General features: G+C 39.8%; 1 protein-coding gene and 1 long non-coding RNA gene across 2 annotated transcripts; one reads left to right on the top strand and one right to left on the bottom strand.

The window, feature by feature from the left end:
• Positions 1-10,840: 10,840 nt before the first annotated feature.
• Positions 10,841-11,831, bottom strand: LOC124304728 (uncharacterized). Its single transcript, XR_006908261.1, has 3 exons — positions 11,626-11,831; positions 11,226-11,346; positions 10,841-11,153 (listed from the first exon to the last, which is right to left on the bottom strand). It is a non-coding gene; the product is annotated as an uncharacterized LOC124304728 (long non-coding RNA).
• Positions 11,832-14,165: 2,334 nt separating this feature from the next.
• Positions 14,166-16,519, top strand: LOC124305237 (uncharacterized). The gene is made up of 4 exons (XM_046764412.1): positions 14,166-14,287; positions 14,814-14,984; positions 15,261-15,530; positions 16,219-16,519. The coding sequence occupies exons 1-4, from the start codon at positions 14,243-14,245 to the stop codon at positions 16,420-16,422; spliced, it is 690 nt and encodes a 229-aa protein (XP_046620368.1). The 5' UTR covers positions 14,166-14,242; the 3' UTR covers positions 16,423-16,519.
• Positions 16,520-18,355: the final 1,836 nt, after the last annotated feature.

Genomic DNA, 18,355 nt, shown 5'->3' with positions numbered 1-18,355 from the left:
GAGATAGAGAGAGAGTGTATGAGCGAGCGAGATAGCGGGCGGTGGGGGCGGATGAGCACCGGGGGCGAGGGCGAGTTTTCCCGTTTACTACAATGCGATACTCGTGCACAGCGGTGTGCGCGGAAACTTATCGAGAGAACCTTGCGGCGGCGGCGGCGACGGCGGCCACGATGGCAACGGTACATAAGAAGTCGTCCTAACTGAAATCGCCCGAACGCTCTTCCTCGCTCTACGCCGATCTCGCGTTTCGCCTGGTTCACCGTTACGCCGACGCGGCGCTGCCCGTCGCGGCCGCGCATCGCTAGCTGCGCCGAGAGGTTGCTTCTCCCCCCCCCCCCCCCCCCCCTCTCACCACCACCCGATCCCAATCACCCATGCCCCACACGCCCCACACGCCCCACGCGTTTTTGCCCCCCCCCCCCCCGCCGTTCGTAGCTCGCGAGATCGTATTCGGCTGATATATACGAGTGCGCGCGCTTTGGCTCGACACGGGGCAACGTTGCTACGTTGGGTGCCGAAGGTAGGTCGATGCCGCGCAGCCTCTCAATGGACCAAAATGGCCGACATCGCGGGGCGCGATTGGCCGGGTGTATGTTGGCTGGGCGTGAGCTGCGATCCCGATCGCAGCTGCCGGCTGGCTCTCTTCTCCCCAATCATCCCGTGTGACCCTCTCCCTGTTTTTCCCGCTTTTCGTTCCCGCGTCTATATACGTGGCTCTCACCCTCCGGCAAGATCTCTTCGTTTTTCTCCCACCCGTCGACTACTCGGGCGGGGGGTGGTGTTGGGGGGGGGGGGGGATGGGAAGGGTGAGAGACCTTTGTGATCATATCGGTTTTGTTGTTGTTATTTTTATTCATAGGTATTGTTATATCGCCGTTTGCGTTGTTTCTATCGCGGACGTGGGTTGGCGTATCGATATCGCTGGGACCTCCATACGTGGAAGTTGTTCCGAAGGTGTATAAGGTATCCTGCGTACAGAGACACCTCATAAACAGACCAGAATGCTCGAATCGAATATCATGTTGGCTCCACGGTGGATCCACTGTTCTTTCGAATGTAACCTATTTTACAAGCGCTCTAAAACTGAAGGTTCTCTCTAAACGTATCCCGGAGCACGACATTCTAACCTAAAAACTGCGTTTTTTGGCAATGCGCCATGTTCTTTTTATTTTTGTTCATTCAAATCCGCTGGCTGGTTTCATCGAAATATCCAAGTGCACGAATCTGAAGCGTAAGAAAGGGAACAACGGTTACATGTTAGATGCGGTTCTTGGTAAAAACATGTCAAGACATTTTGGTTTCAAGCAATAATACGGAAATGGCATAAAACTTACGAAGTTTCGTTAGTCGTATCACGATTTCACCGACTTGATGCCGTTTCATTACCTTTTCCGTGAAACGCATATCTTTTGACATGTTTTTATTCAGAATTGGATGTAGAATGTCGCTGTAGATACCTGATGCCTCTTCATGCATCCGAGATATATGAGTCCACATCGAAATCGAGTACAGCATTCTCCGGATTTTTTTTTTCTTTTTATTACTGTGCAATAATCGTAGAACCATAATACTTTCCTATTTTTACTCAAACTGTCCCTCATTTCCTTTCAAACTACCTGGATCGAGCATTCTGAAGCCTAATCATGTGAACAAAGCCATAAACGTACCGGAATCCATACCCGCGAATTCGACAACCCCGGAACGAAAGACCCTTTCGGATTTGCACTTAAAATAACATTAACGACGACAATACTGTAAACGATCGTAATGTTCACACATATAGTTTTTTTTTTTGAATCGGTGTGTCTTCAAGATCTCTGTATAGTTTCAGCATATCTTCATTGAAAAGCCCCTCTTTCGGTTGGGTTTCTTAAAATCGATGAGATTCCCAATCGAAATCGTTTGCTTCATGCTCGTGCAGTGTTGAATCTGCAGAAACAACGGCAATCCGATGCATATTATAATACCAAAACTGCGTTACAGGTAGTTTCAAATCGAGCAAAAAACCATCCGAGCAATGATCGGATGTATCGCTAGCGGTTCTCACTGGTTTAGAATCACCGTAGGCAGAATAAAGAGCAATTTTATCGGAACCTCGTGAAATATCATTTATTAATATAAAATACAGGCTTACAAAGAAGTGATAATTCGAAAATGAAGTTTCGTAACAGATGCATGAGCAGCGTCGTTTGTCATGAAAATTTCTTCGTACCTGCAAAGACTGAAACAATATTTCCAACGGGAAGGAAACCTCAGGTCTTTGGGAAATTTTAAGGTGCCAATTGAATTCGTCTGGTATGTGCACAAAGGTCTTGAACCCTCGGTACTTTTCCAGGACCCCTGTCGCGCGGGGACCATTCTTAACGACGTCGTGCATTTGTAGACAATTGTAAGCTTATTGCAAATCTTGAGGATCCCGGGTTACCTCTGTACCCAAAATACCTACCCGCTTATCTTTGGGTTCACTTTAACGCTTGCCGCTCGCCGCCGCTCTTTCTCACTCGTTATTCAAGTATTTTGCCGGCATCTAACGAGTTAACTCTTCCGTGAACTGATTACCTACCGGTTAACGGTTCTTACCACAGCTGCAGGTTTTCCCGCCGCGTCAAATTCCTGTGGTCACCTCAGACATGTATCCACTTATTTCCTTGCAAGAATTCAGGTGAACTTACCCCGGCTGACAATCGTCTCTCCAAAGTTTACTACCTGAAATACTGTATTGTGCTAGAAATATCTTCATTCAACCACCGAGTTCTGCACAGCAGACGCAAACACGGATCGCGTGCGAAGCGATGACATTGACGGTCGAAGCGGGGCCCTTTAAGAGATCATCATTTTACAGATGGAAGTTTAATCACCCACGATGGGTTTAACGTCGGAGTTTGTCAAACGAATTTCGTGTTTCTTTTACGCTGTTCTATCGTTAAATTCAATCAATCACCGTACGATCATCGTACGCGGTTCGTTGTAACTTCGATGCGGTTACTCTTATGCGATCGAGTAATTGTACAGTTGCCTTCCAAGCACACCGATAAAACGTGATCAATTAGGAAAGCGAAACATGATCAACAATCGCGTGGCAGTCGAGTTCGAAAACGACATAAATATACCGTGCCTGTGCGAATGTTTATACGGTCACGGCATGTGTGTCTGCTGGCCATAGTCCTGTCATGCGTTTCGTATTTCCAAATAAATTTTGGTGTTTTGATACTCCTGGCCGTATATACGAGGTATAATAGTGACAAGGGATGGATATGCCGATCCGTGTATAGCCTCGTCTCTCCGTCTGTCAGAGAGAAGGCTGTTTGCGTACCTCTGTCTGTTTATCCTGACCAGGTAAAGACTCGTCTATGTAGGCATACTCACGTGCTCACCTCTACCTGTATACGCGTACATTGTATCCCGTGCCTACATGCCCTTCAGGGGTCAGGACTGGCTGTCATCCCGATTCTATGGGGGTGCAATGGGCGTTTCATGTTTGAGGAAAGCCAACATTTCGCGTTTGCAACATAAATATCATCGTTGAATAGCTCCGCGTCAAGCGACCGTACAAAACATCCTTCACGCCTGCTGCTCAAACGGCATTGCAAATTTACTCCGGAAAAAGCGAGTGATCGGTACTATTCAAAAAAGATGGACAAGAATTTTTGTAAGTCGGTTCTATCGCTGTGAAAAAAAAAAAATGCGGTGTGGACTTCTATAGAATACTTTTTGGTGTGGATCCAACACTACATATCGTCAATCCAACACTATATCCGAAGTTCAAGTTCCAAATTGACCAATTTTGGTTGACTTTAACACCGTCGGTTGTTTACGGTTCACGTACTCTGTAGGTACTTCAAAATTTCAGCAGCTTTAAATTAAACTCCGATCATTGATTCCAGTTTATGGTCATAGTATACTTTTCACTTTCAATTATTAAGTATACTACTGCTGAAATTGTAACACAATGTAAACCTGCAGGTTAATACCAAAGGAGCCCATTAAAACTCCTACCTATATTTAATCAGGCTAATTCCATGCCGTTTTCGATGCACTGTGCAACGCGGTCGTAACCCGAACGCAGGAAAGGAGTGTTTGATACCTACTTGGGAAAAGAACCCTGAAATTTCTTGACGAGAAACGAAGCCTGATGCTGATGCAGGGCGAGTGTCTAGGAAATTAGAGCTTCCCGGATGGCGTTTCGACGCGATCGTCGAACGGAGTCGACTGTCAACTAGGGGAAAAGAGAACCGAGGCCGGCTAATCCGGGCGTCGAATGTTTGACAGAATAATTTTCACCTCATAGAGGGACGAGCATTATACGCCTTTTCGTTTCGCCCAAAGGCCCCGCGCATTGTCGCCAATAAGCCTCGTCGTCCCACACACCCGCTGGCTCGGCGCTATTCTCTTCCTGGCTTCGTCGCCTACTGCAGTTACCCTGGGCTTTATCCTGGAGGTTCTCTGTATGCGTCCCTTCTGTGCAAGGCACAATACCTGTATGTACTCGGTTCCAACCCCGACTGTCCATGTCCGCGTCTCGACTCGTCACCTTCGCATCTCACTGCAGATACAGCGCAGACCCTTTTTCCTTTATCATTCAAACGATGTGCGATGATATGCTCGGTTAGCCTCCCATTATTCGACTAAATTACCTCACTCGATTTTAATGTTACGTATAAATCTGGCGGTTTCTCCGCCCTCGACAGTTATAAATTTTTTTTTTACCATTTGATCGGCAGTGTTGTGATCGTAGAATTTTTCCTACGTCTATTGGAAGATGCGTAATCTCGTTGGCAAGAAATTACTACCTATCAAAATTCTCTTTAATACGGAGGAATAATGGAGGAATTCTCAGATTATCTTTCAAAGACAGGTTTAACCCCATAATTTCATAAACATTTTGAGAGTATAAAATTTAGATGATCGTGATACCGGAATCACGAAACTATGATGAGAGAAGGCCTCCGATTACAATGCTGAGGGTGAGTTTTAGGTACCGTGTAAATATGTGGATAATCAGAAAACGGTTATTGGTAGTTCCGAGTAACTGTGTGAGTGAGACTCGAATTTCGAATCTGGCAACGTCAGTCAGGAGAGTAGAAGAGATTTAAAAAACGAGGAGAGCGATCAGGAACGGGGAGTTACGAGGAGAGAAGGAACATAGGGGAATAAAAAAGAGGCTCGCTGGGTTGTCACTCGACACCAAATCAGACAGAATCTGTCAAAAAACTGTCACTTCGCCACAATGCTCGAGGACTTTGGAGCCTCACTTTAAGATTTTAACAACGCCCTTTCCAATATCTCTACGCATCTTGTATACCTACACGAATATCATACGTGTGGGTGTTTTTCAGGCACGTTAGGTGGGCTTCAGCCTCTTATGGTACCTATACCCCTACTTGCACATGTATCATATATGTATGTATATGTGTGTGTGTGTGTGTTTGACACCTTCCAGCCTAATAAAATGAAATACCCGGTGGAATGCGGTCTCGCCTTGGGACCAAAGTTTTGTTTCTGCGCCACAGGATTCGAGAGAATATCCTCGACGGCGAACACCATGTGAAACTCTCCCGAGGCAGCTGAGCATTGGATATCGCCTTCGTCTCGGACGAGCATCGCCAATACGATCCAGCATTATTTTCCATCTGATCTGCCAGGCTATCCGATTCTCGTAAATTACCGACCACTTTGCGGGGAGAAAAATAAGACCCAATTGGTGTCCGATGTTAGCTAAAAGCAGTATAACGACGGACCATGCTCTGTGCTGTTTCTATGGATGCACTTTCGATAGCGTTGAAACATCCCAATTTCTTCAATCTTGTGAAATCGACGCACGTCTCAATGTTTCCATAAGTGAATTGACACAGTCAGATGACGCAGAATCGTCTGGGTTTAGGCTTGTTTTCTTCTCTCGCAACGATAGGGATCGGGGGTACCAGATGTTTACCATTGTTTGTGTATAAGCAAACCGAAGAAGAGATGCACAATCTGGTCAATTGGAAACCCTCATCATGGCTGTGAAGGAAGGATGGACGACGACGACGGAAGGACGGAAAGCGACGGGACGAACTGGAGGGCTAATGGACTTGCTTTCAATGGTTTGACAGACGTGCGACGCGGCGACTGACTCGTCAAAATCCGACCACTGCTGGTTATTGTCGTATCATCGAGACCGCAGAATCCATCAGCGAGTCCTCTGAGAGTTCGTTATCTGCTGGAACGGATGACCCGACTTCGGATCTCGCCATTTTTTCACAACGTCAAAATCCGTTCTTTCAGCTTCGAATGAAAGTCATTCGAATATATTGTGATTACGGATAAGTGTTGATAGTAGAATCGTGATTGGGAATGGAATTGTGAATCAACAAGATTTCCGTGTAAATGAGATAAGTCGAACGAAACGATCTGTGCTTAAATAAAAAATGATTATTTCTAATATTTGCGCATTGCAGAGATGATTAAGATTTCATTGCAACAAGTTTCGATCTAAACGACTATGAAGTAATCTGCTCTTATTTGTACCTATTACATTTCTGTTGTGGAAAAAAATACTTTCTTTTCCTCTTTTCCCCTGCGCGCTAAGTCTCGGTCTAATTGGTTTTTTTTTTTTTTTATCAACCCCTATTGGACCGGAAGCCGATACATCGACTCGAAAGTGATGTCATCTTTTTCACCATCCAACCCAATTAAATAGACAGCAAAGTTTTAGGACTTTAAACTAAAAAGTGGAAGAAAAAAATATCCTGTTTCTGTAAGGGTTACGTTCCTGCGTGGTATTATCGAAATCTACATTACCGGCCACATCAAATGTCGGTAAAAAAAATTAACTGAAAGTGTTTACATTTTGCTTCTTAAAGTTTCGATTCGAAATTAGAAAACAAACGCTCTTGATGAGACGTTTCACATTGATGGACATGATGTACGTAAATTAGAATACAATCCTCAGTGAGAATAGCATAATGTCTGCTGTTACTCACTGTCCAACGGAAGGCTCACTGATTCTTGAGTTACCAACAGATGGCAACTGACTCTCATCGTAGTTTCACGACTGTCGCTAAATTGACTGAATCTTCTTCACCCAACTAACTGAGGTATTACCAATTCTTTGAGGTTCTCCCTGTACCGACTGTAGTATCGCCGAGTCTAAAAACCCGGTTAAATTTCGTGATGGTACCTCAGAGGACGACAAAGTCAGGTTTGGGTAAACTTTTCAAAACCATACGAAGTCTTTTGCGTTTATTTATTTAATTTTTATTGTTAGCCTTGAGACATTCCGCTTCAGACCGAGGATACTTGCCATCGATGGAATAGAGTTGATTATTTCGCAAAACTTTGGCTGACTCGAGTTAAGGTCATGCAGCGTCCTACCCTTACCGACAGAGCAAACTCACCCGTTCTCTTCACGTATCTAACTATCGAATGGAAAGAAATGGTTCAAATTTTATCCTAATTCTTTCCGGAATTGGGTATTTGCATGATTTTTATATTTCTTGACTTTTGATGTTTTTCGATTCTATAAATTTTTTTAGAATTTTTGAAAAAAAAATATTTTGTTTTTGTTTATAAATATTTAAATAATTTAATAAATAAAAGTGGTCCTAAATCACATAAAAGTCACGTGACATAAAACGGAATGTGATTGGTTTGACGTCATTGTGCTGCTACTGGCGCGTTTATTTGAATCCACAAAGAGTAATGTACAATATTTTCTAGCGCTAAAAAAATTTTAAGTAAATTTTTTAAACTTTAAGTTTGATACATTGTATAATTAATGTCAGACTTCGGTGAAAATAATTGAAATAGAAATCAATTTTTGTGTGGTATTTTTTTTTTTGAACTCACACGGATAATTGTGTGGAGGTTATGATCACGTCAATGTATTATACTAAGAATGTTAAGCAAGCATTAGTTTGAGTATTTTTACAAGTTGGTACTATACACCAACAAAAATCGTTTTTTAATGACATATTAAATAATTTAATAACTTTAGTTTATAATAAACAGCACTATCAGACGTTCTTTTCATCAATCACAACACAGAGCAACAGCTGATTACACGCACGGCGTGCTTACAGGAGAACTTGGCGCTAAAAATTTCAAAAAAATTCAGCATTGTGACGTCACATACGCGAGATGGAGCTACTTATTCATTTAAATATTGCCTTTTTTTTATTTATTAAATTATTTAAATACTTATAAACAAAAACAAAATATTTTTTTTTCAAAAATTCTAAAAAAATTTATAGAATCGAAAAACATCAAAAGTTAAGAAATATAAAAATCATGCAAATACCCAATTGCGCAAAGTATCTCAACTATGCATTTTTTGACCTCTGAAATACGGGAAATGTGGAAATAGTAAGGGGCCATACTTAAATTACGTAACAAACGTAAGGGAGGGGAGGGGTCAGACTCGATTGTTACACTTTGTTACGATACGGGGGAGGGGGTCTTTTGATGCTTGTACGTAATTTTTTGAATTGAATGTAAAATTTTTTGATAATTAATATATATTTCAAGTAGAAATAATATAATACAATAGTTTATAAGAAAAGAATATTTTAAGTTTTTTATCTTAAATTAATAATATAATTGAATAATTAATAATTAATAATTAATAATTAATAATTAATAATTAATAATTAATTAATAATTAATAAATAAAAGAATAATGAAAAATACAAATGATTTTAATAAAATTTTATGCTATTTCGTTATTTGATTCCGAAAAATTACGTACAATTTGGGACGGGGGGGGGTTGACATTTTGTTATGATCTGATACACAGGGGGGGTAGGGGTTGAAAAGTTCTTCAAATTCCGTTACGTAATTTAAGTACGGCCCCTAACACGTGTCAGAAAATCACACATTTTTATTTTTTTTTATTTTTGGGGTATGAGTAACTTTACCGAATTCCGCTACTTAGGAGCGATGCACCGTCACCTTTTTTAACCCTTGCCTTTCATTTCTTAATTTAACATAGGATGAAAACGGTCAAGTTTGCTCGGTCGGTAAAGGTACAATTGCTAGACGACCTTCGCGTCAAATTCGATTAACGCGTGAGGTATTCTAACAAAATCTCGCCACCGAATGATGACAAGCGTGTATATTATTGAAAAAATTGATGGCCTTGCTCCAGCCTCCACGTAAATCGGCACCGAGTGTTAGAGCCAGCTCAAGTCGAGGCCCGTATCTTTGTTTGTTTTAAATCTTTTTTAATAAAAATTTATACAAAAAAAAAAGTTTAATATACACTTAATAAAATAACAACAATTCGATCCCTTCATTAATTAGTTATTGCTGTGAAAAAAAAAAAAAAAAAATGCTTAAAAATCGGTTAGCTCTTCGGCCCTCACAGTGGCCTTTCCACTTAGGGAGGTTCTAGGAAGTGCGGTAGTAAAATAAATTGGAATACCATTCGAAAGTTTCACTTATATGACTTACGGATTGTCCCCTGGGATTTGGCAACGCTGTACGGAGTATCCGGCACACCAGAAACCAACGGTAACCTAACTTAATCCGATGTGCCAAGCTATCCCTTAGACCATACAGAATGGACCGGGCATTGGAATGGTAGGGGTGCTGGTCAGTATGGAGACAAGGATAGCTATAGCGATATTTATGTATGAGTACGAATAAGCCTTGTTCATGCTAACTCTCGAAATCTGGTAGGCTTTGAAAAAAGTGCGTATTTTGAAACGCTCCAGCCATGAAATTCACTCTGCATGCCTAAAATAATCCTGAATAGTTATGTATGTACATAATTATGTAAGAAAGAAAATATTTTATATCACCGTAAAAAATATTAACTTGTGTAAAAAATTAATTGCGATACACGTGCAAAATTAAAGAGTCAACGATGAGTAGAGGTTAGCGCTCGATTGTTGAAATGTGAGGGAATAACATCGGATTTGTGACGATGTATATATTTTGATAGACCAAAGTAAGAACCGAAGTTCGGACGGATCAGCGGATCAGCGGATCAGCAGATCGGCAAATTAGTAGGCCTACGACTTTAGAAGGAGAGAGCTGTTTATGGAGGTGTCAGAATATCATAAAATGTGTGAAATTAAGTCAAATCCTGATCAGGTAACAAATTCAATAAATAACGACGAACTGAAACAATAAAGAAAGTCACACCATTCTAAAATTATAAATACGACACATCAAACACTCTCCCTTCAAATTCTTCGAATAATTGTTCCGCTCGATTTTATCTATATACACTTTTACCGTCCGTTTTTATGTTATTGTTACTATTTTGTTTTATTCTTACTCGACTATTGTCTCTCATATCTTTTAACTTATGCACCTTTGCCGTCCACTTATATTTTTTAAACTATCAAACCAAGTTTGTTGGATTGCGACGTGCAGGGACTATAAACTGGGTATTCCGTACTATTAAATTATAGTTGACTTTTTAAACCAAAATGACCCAAATAAATGCATAATTTTCTCTTTGATCGTCTAATTGTCTATTTATTTCCCTTTCTTTCATATTTGACTTATAATCAATAAACTAAAATTCATCACAGATTTTAAACAAGTATACTTCGGAGTAGCTACGTTCCAAATCTTCTAGTCTAAAGTGCTTGGCGAGCATATGACGGCTGCTTTTCCTTGCTCGCAGGATCGTCCAGTGGCTTGAATCCATAATTATCTCTGCCGCAAATTTTTTGGAAATCTATAAAAATAAAAACGCATTGTGTGCCAGTCAAATTAAGATAAACTCGATAACATTGAGGTGTATGTAAAAATCGAAATTTAAACGCTGTTATACGTACGCGTGAAAGGAGACACCTTTTTTTTTATCGCCCGCTTTTTTACAATTACAAGCCTTGAAATATTTAATTTAATTTCATTTCTTTGTCACAACAAAAATAATATTTATTACACTGCAGTCACGATTCTTCGAAGTCAGTATTATGATGCCGTTGAGTTATTTCACACAGGGTATGGAATACTATGTGGCAAAGCTGCTTTTCAACGTGGCAACGTTTACTCTGCGAATAGAGAATTTCGTCTTTCTTTTACAAACGACACAGTGTCTTCCACCTCTTTTGCTTTACTCGACTACCCGGTCCATTCTGTATGGTCTTGGCGTATGCGCGACGTTGCCAAATGTCTCAGCCGCTGTTCGAAACTGTGAAATTTCGTCTTCTTTCGATCTAGAATTATCAATATCTCATTCAATAAGTACCCTTATTCGAAAACTTTTCACACGTATCGTTAATTCAAACCTTCCTTAAGAACTTTAGTGAGTTTTACTCGAGTCTAACTTTTTAATATCTCGTTAGAAGCCCAAGACTTTTGAAAGGTCACCAAATCTCCGTAAGAAGCCATCTTAATGGATTCCGGAAACTGGAAATTTTAGTTTACAATCACTCGGGTCTGAAGTTGTGAATCGCTGCGAAACTTCGGAACAGCATTCCGGAGATGAAACTTAATCAACGTGCCAAATTTCAAAAAATTTTTACTTTTTACTCTTGCACCACTAAATTCACTTTAATTCGATTCTGAAATATGACTCACGTGGCGCGAACCGAAGCGAACGTGTTGGCAGAATTTATTGTCGGAACAAATAAACCTACGAATGCCTACAAAATGATGCTTAAGGTGGCTGCAAACATAATTAATTACCTATTTTGAACTGATTCAACCTTAAGAGTTTACCGATTGTCCGAGTTTTTGTATCCAAATTCTGTGCGACTCCGTTTCGTTTCTGCTGAACTATCGTTTATGTAAAGAATACTCGAATAAAAAGGCTTGCACTGAATTCATTGGTAGTGATAAAAAAATTTATTTTCTCGTCCCTTACCCCAGTCCTTCCTTTTTTGTTGTTACGAAATCTGGAAATAGGGTTAAAGAAATTATTCGTTTTGATAAATTACACGCTGAGAGAAATTTTTAGTTCCGGTTACCGGTCAGTCCTTAACTATTTTCATTTTTGACGAAAAATATAGTTCTAGGTAGAAAATGAAAGTTAGTTTTACAGCTGTTACCGTAAAGTCTAGTATCCGTTGCTATTCTTTCTCATCACGATCACTGTTGCTATATTTTCTTGCAACTGCTGCGAAAATTTAATTCTTGTGCAACAATATATCGACGTTAAAGCCTTACTTAAATAAAAAAGTAGAGTAAACCGAACAAACTGATTTTATGTTGCAATTGGCAAAAAAAGAAACGAAAATAGCGCAAAATGGTTAGGCGTACCTCGTTTTTCATAATTCTAAAAATATTCAAACAGTTTTTTTTTACGATACCTGTTTTACTGAATTTTCCTAGTTACTGTAACAAATGAAATTTTTCTCAGTGCACAATAGTGATGTTCCGGAATTTAATCTACACTCAGCGTTTCTTGATTCCTGATTTTTTATTTCTGGGACTATCCGACGACTCGCGCTGCGCCCAATATTTCATATTGCGAAAATATTGCAGCAGAACAATTTTGTAAGAATTAAAATTTCACATGTGGTATATTACGAAACGCTTTAGCCACATTGCATGCCACGTGGCACAAGATTTTTATGCAAAAAAATGGTCTGATTCAATCGCAAGCACAGGAGACATTTTTTTTTAATCAATAAATAACCAACCAGTTTTTAACGTCATACCAACTATTCAAACAATGGACGGTCGAATAAAAAATGATACGATCGCCGAGCACGTGAAAATTTTGCGACGTTATTTGTTCAATAATGATCAAATTCATATTCGTGCAAGCAGATGAAACAAATCATCCGTGCCTAGTCAGTGGTTTTATTTGCTTTATACCAGGCTTTTCAAACACCACAAGATCGTCATTTACGTAAACGAAATATTCGTCGGACTGCGCCAAATTATTCAAGTCAATCAACCGCTAAATTAGCCAAAAATTCAAGCTACGATCTTCGAAAAGAAGATTTTTTCTTTCCTTGATGAAGAAATATCCATCGGATTGAATAGATTTTGTAGTTTCTCCCGATATATTATAAAAAAATAAGTCACCTACTTAGGCAACAAAAAAGCAGAACGCTGCTAGTTTTCAAGATATTCTAGAAAAACTCAAAAAAGTTGCATTTTTCGTTCACAAAATTGTCAATCATCAATTACTCCCAGTTTTTTTTTCGATCAAAAATAAACCTCACTTATACGGCCCTAATGCAGAACTATTCGTGCCGATCGCAACCTGCCAAGATTCGCTTCCGGGCGAGCAGCGGACACTGATTGTGAGAGAAATTTTTAGTTCCGGTTACCGCTCAGTCCTTAACTATTTTCATTTTTTAGCACAACCGAAAAATATACTTCTAGGTGCAAAATGAAAATTAGTTTTCTAGTTGTTACCGGAAAGTCTGGTATCCGTTACTATTCTTTCTCATTACGATCACTGTTGCTATATTTTCTTGCAACCGTTGCGAAAATTTAATTCTCGTGCAAGAATAAATTGACGTTAAAGCCTTGTTTAACTAAAAAAGTAGAGTAAACCTGAGAAACTGATTTTGCGTTGCAATAACCAAAAAAGGATCGACAATAGCGCAAAATGGTTACGTGTACCTCTTTTTAAGCAGAAATTCAATATAATTACCGTGTTGTTAAAGACCTAGAGTGAGTATAGAAGAAAATGAACGCCGAACGTAAAGCTATAAGATCGAGTTTCTTGAAAGATAAAATGAAATTGACGCGCAAATGATGACCCTCACGGAAAAAAACCAAATTGGGTGTAAATTCGTACCCCTAACTTTTTTCTTATGGGAAATTGAGATAAATTGACTTGAGAGAGATGCGCAATAAATTTGGAAAAATAATTTATTCAATAATAATATATCTATAATATGCGTTGAGAGCGATTTATTTTTTGATATCATTTCAAAAATTTCATAGAATTTGTTACGGAGCTGTTTTTCAAATCGATTGTGTAGAATCGCGTCGTTTCTTGGATCGAATAGTTAGCAAACCGGGTGAAAAATTATTATCAAAGAAATGGTAATAAATTTTTCACGAGTATAATAAAGTTTCGAGAATATCTTTCCGCGTTTTCAACCATCTGTATTTCACAATTTACAAATTGTTCGATCATGTGATAATCACGCCGTAATATCCGAGAAGGTGATTAACGTTCATTTACACTTCATTTGCCGATTTCAAAGTTTGAGCAGGTGTTGAATTTGCGCCTCACGTTGGTTCCGTCGCGTATATAAAGTCCCGATTTCCGACACTTGGCATCAAATTTTTTTCGAGTTCAGCTGACGTCTGTTCTGCACAACTAAACTCTCTCAAAATGATGAAATTCGCAACTGCGTTGTGCCTTCTGGTCACCGTTACCGTAAGTAGAATAAATTCTAATGAATAACATCTCAAGTTTTTTAAGAAAAAGTTGCGAAGCTTTGCAAAATTGTCACACAATAATAACAACTCGCTTGAAAATTCATCCGCTGTTCAGGTCTTCGATTTTCTGTGAAAAATGCTAAAAATTCTTTTCTAATCGCTTCAATATCTAAACACAATACGTAATGTGAAAATATTGTTGAAAAATTTGTTTCGTACGGATTGGTTATTTTTTGTAAGCAATAAAGTTCTCTGCGATTATTATACACCGACAGTGTAACGAATATTAGCAAATCCGTTCAGCGAGCTCGGTGTGGTTTATTGTTTCGTTTTAATAGTGATGTCAGTGATATTTTACGCTAACAATAATAATTTACCGATCCAGCTCGTAAATCCAAGCAGAAAAAAAATATCTTAGATTTCCAGCATAACTCGCGTAAATCGGAGGGTTTACAGTTAGTCTTTACTCAGCTTATTTCAACTTCATAAAAATTTCACGTGTTCTTGACGGACATGATTTTCAGGGCATCCACGGGTCGAGTCTATCTACGGTAATGAAGGAGGAGTTGAATGAGGTACTGACCCAAATTGAGGAGTATCAGACGAAGCTGGAAACCATAATAACAAATATAGAGGAAAGTAGCAAATCAGCAATCAGCTCGGCAAACAGTACAATATATGCGGTGGCTGCAGAGGTAAGCTGGAAAACAATTACCTAACAATTTCAAACAAACTCAAAAATACGAAAAGACCCGAAGACGCGACGCGTCCAAAGTCATCGCTTTGCATAAAAAAAAAATTTTCCAGAGTTAAGATCAATTTTCAGGGTTTTATCAAGCTTTAAGCCGTATACAGTATACTCACATGCATATTTACGTTATTTGCGTTAAGATGTACCGATTAATTTTTCTTCTCAATTTAAAAAAAAAAATTACTTCTGTTACATGCACAACACTTCGCACACGAAACAGTATCAAGCGGCTTACGATTCCTTGGTTGCGAATGTATCTGGAGATGTAAGTTCGTGCGAAACGGCGTTTTCGAGTGCGTCGAGCAAAGGTCAATCAATTTTGGCCAATGCAACCACATGCATCAACAACGTGGAGGCTCTGGCTCAAACTGATGCGAACACCTTCAAGGCCAAGCTCAACAATGTGACGTCCAGTGTCAAGAACCTCTTGGAAGAAGTTTCTGACTGCGACGCTGACAGTATCTTTACGTTCTGGTCTTGTGTCGCAACGGTTAGTAAACTCTTGTAGTTTTTCCGTAAAATTCATACGTATTTTTACCCCAACCCTGCGCAAGTATATCAGAGAAAATTCTACGCGATCCCGATTGATTTCGTTTCATTGTCGAGCTTTCTTTGCCATCGCAATTTCTGCCAATCAAATATCGATTATATTTCTGAAACGTGTTTCGTACTACTTTTTGTCGAACTATTTAGATCGGTAATACATTTCCCTGGATCCTTGTGTACCGAATACTAGGTCGATAGTGTGCTGTTATCGATAAAATCTTGTGCTCACGTATATGATTAGCGATTTGTAACGGTTCAATCATTCGGCATATCTTTCAATCGATCGTAGTTGAATTCAAGCCTCAGAGAATAATGACTCCTAAAGCAATGGATGAACGAAACGGATAAAAGTCTATTCACTACACGAATGTACGCATCGATCCATCGTTGAAGCGATATTGCAAGCATACGTAGAAAAGATGACGTTGAATTGTAGAAGTCCGAAGCATTTTGCAATGTGTACGCGGCGTTTCGAACCTTGCAAAGCCAGGTTACCGCAATTATTTTGCTAGTCTGTAATAGTAGCAAGTCTCCGACAATCTCCATCCAAGACATCCAATATACTCTCATCAAAACCTACAAAATACGTGAAACATATCAATCCGAAATAATATTTTCATCATGCTTTTTAGATCGACACGAAGATGGTCTCTGACATGAGCAATTGGTCAACCATCCTTTCTGACGCGGCTACTTTCCTGACAGAAACAACCGACTTTGCGGATGAATTCTCACAGTGCAGCGATACGGCCGGAGTGGCAACCTACGCGACTGACATGAAGGCGGCGTACGAAACAGCAGAGGAATGTGTATCAGAAGTGACGTCGGAATCTTAAGGAATTCTTCATCAGTGACACAAGTTGCAACGATGTCAGGTCCATCGTTCTGAATGTATCGGAATTTGGCTATAAATAAAAAATAATATCATTGCAATATTTCTGACCCTCATATACTCCGCACCAAAAACGTCATCGACCTTGCTTGTCTTGTGTGAAATGTGATGTTCATCACCATGGCAAATCTTTTTCCCATCAACCTTATGCCGTTATGACATCGATCCTCGTGTCTGGCACGGATAACAATTGTTGAAAATACTTCGATCACCCGGAACGAGTTGAATACAACAGGGATACGGTTGTGAGAGAATGGACTTTCGATCAAAGTACGGTCCCGTCGAAATTAAGTCCCTTCAAATCTTATAAACACGGTTTTTGACTCCATCGATGCAAAGATATTAAAATAGCTTCATTGACGAAGGATATATAGATAACGCATTGTTCGGTAACGAAGTTTGGAGTTTTCCCGAATATTGTTTCTCTCTCGGGACTAAAACCACGTCCAGTTCTCTCGAAATCGGGCGGGAATATTTTCATATCGCAAATGATGTTCCTAGCGGCCCGTAAGGCGAGTATAATTTTCTAGTAATATGGCAATTAACCGTATTTTCGGAATTAGTTGTTTCATTAATTATACCTGCGACCTTCGAATCACTAGTGAATCAGTAAGCTCGACGTGGGTCGTTCAGGACTGTGCCGTGTTCGGATTTGATGGGTCAAATCGAGAAATATGAATATCTCAGCACGAGATTCCATATCAGAGCTGATATTGATTTCAAGTGACTTATATTCGTGACCGTGTCGTGTTTTCACGGAAGAATAATAGAAAAAATTAATAGTCGAAGGGACTTCCTGAGTAAGTTTTTCTGCCTTATTTCTCAGCTGCTGGTCGTGCGGTTTTTTTGATCGTGTTTTCCGATTGGCTGTTTTCCTTTTTCGTGTTCCTGAGGGTCAAGTGAGTCGTGACTGTATCCTGCTAAACGATTCTGAGATATGATGTTTCCGAACTCTAAAACACGCATGAAAAGCAAAGCTTACCCCTTCGCATTTTTGGCGGAAAATTTCGCGCTTCTGAAAAGTGCTGGAATGCATTCTTTCTGGCACTATTCCGACGTAATTTTGCGAGGGAAATCGATTAGGCGCAGTCCCAATACGCTGCGATCGACGGATCAGAGGTTACAGCCTAAAAACGAGGACCTGTGTTTTCGACATTTTTCAGCAGGTGCTTTTTCCTTCGTAATTTCTCTCCTGTTGATCCCACGTTCTGTTCGCTGCGTTTCCTGAGTTCCTGGGCATCCAATTAGTCAGAAAAGAGTCGTGAAATTCGAATCTAAGACCAAAAATTTTTTGGTCGAAAAATGAAAAAAAAGTAAGGCTAACCCCTTTGTATTTTTGGCGAAAATTTGAGCGATTCTGAAAAGTGCTGGAATGCATTCTTTCTGGCACTATTCCGACGTAATTTTGCGAGAGAAATCGATTGGGCGCAGTCCCAATACGCTGCGATCGACGGATCAGAAGTTACAGCCAAAAAACGAGGACCTGTGTTTTCGACATTTTTCAGCAGGTGCTTATTCCTTCGTAATTTCTCTCCTGTTGATCCCACGTTCTTTTCGCTGCGTTTTCTGAGTTCCTGGGCATCCAATTAGTCAGAAAAGAGTCGTGAAATTCGAATCTAAGACCAAAAATTTTTTGGTCGAAAAATGAAAAAAAAGTAAGGCTAACCATTTATATTTTTGGCGAAAATTTGAGCGATTCTGAAAAGTGCTGGAATGCATTCTTTCTGGCACTATTCCGACGTAATATTGCGAGAGAAATCGATTGGGCGCAGTCCCAATACGCTGCGATCGACGGATCAGAAGTTACAGCCAAAAAACGAGGACCTGTGTTTTCGACATTTTTCAGCAGGTGCTTTCTCCTTCGTAATTTCTCTCCT

Source organism: Neodiprion virginianus, chromosome 5 (assembly GCF_021901495.1).
Source record: "Neodiprion virginianus isolate iyNeoVirg1 chromosome 5, iyNeoVirg1.1, whole genome shotgun sequence".
Taxonomy (NCBI): domain Eukaryota; kingdom Metazoa; phylum Arthropoda; class Insecta; order Hymenoptera; family Diprionidae; genus Neodiprion; species Neodiprion virginianus.
Note: the sequence above shows the minus strand (reverse complement) of the source record. Positions and strands in the feature narration are given on the sequence as shown.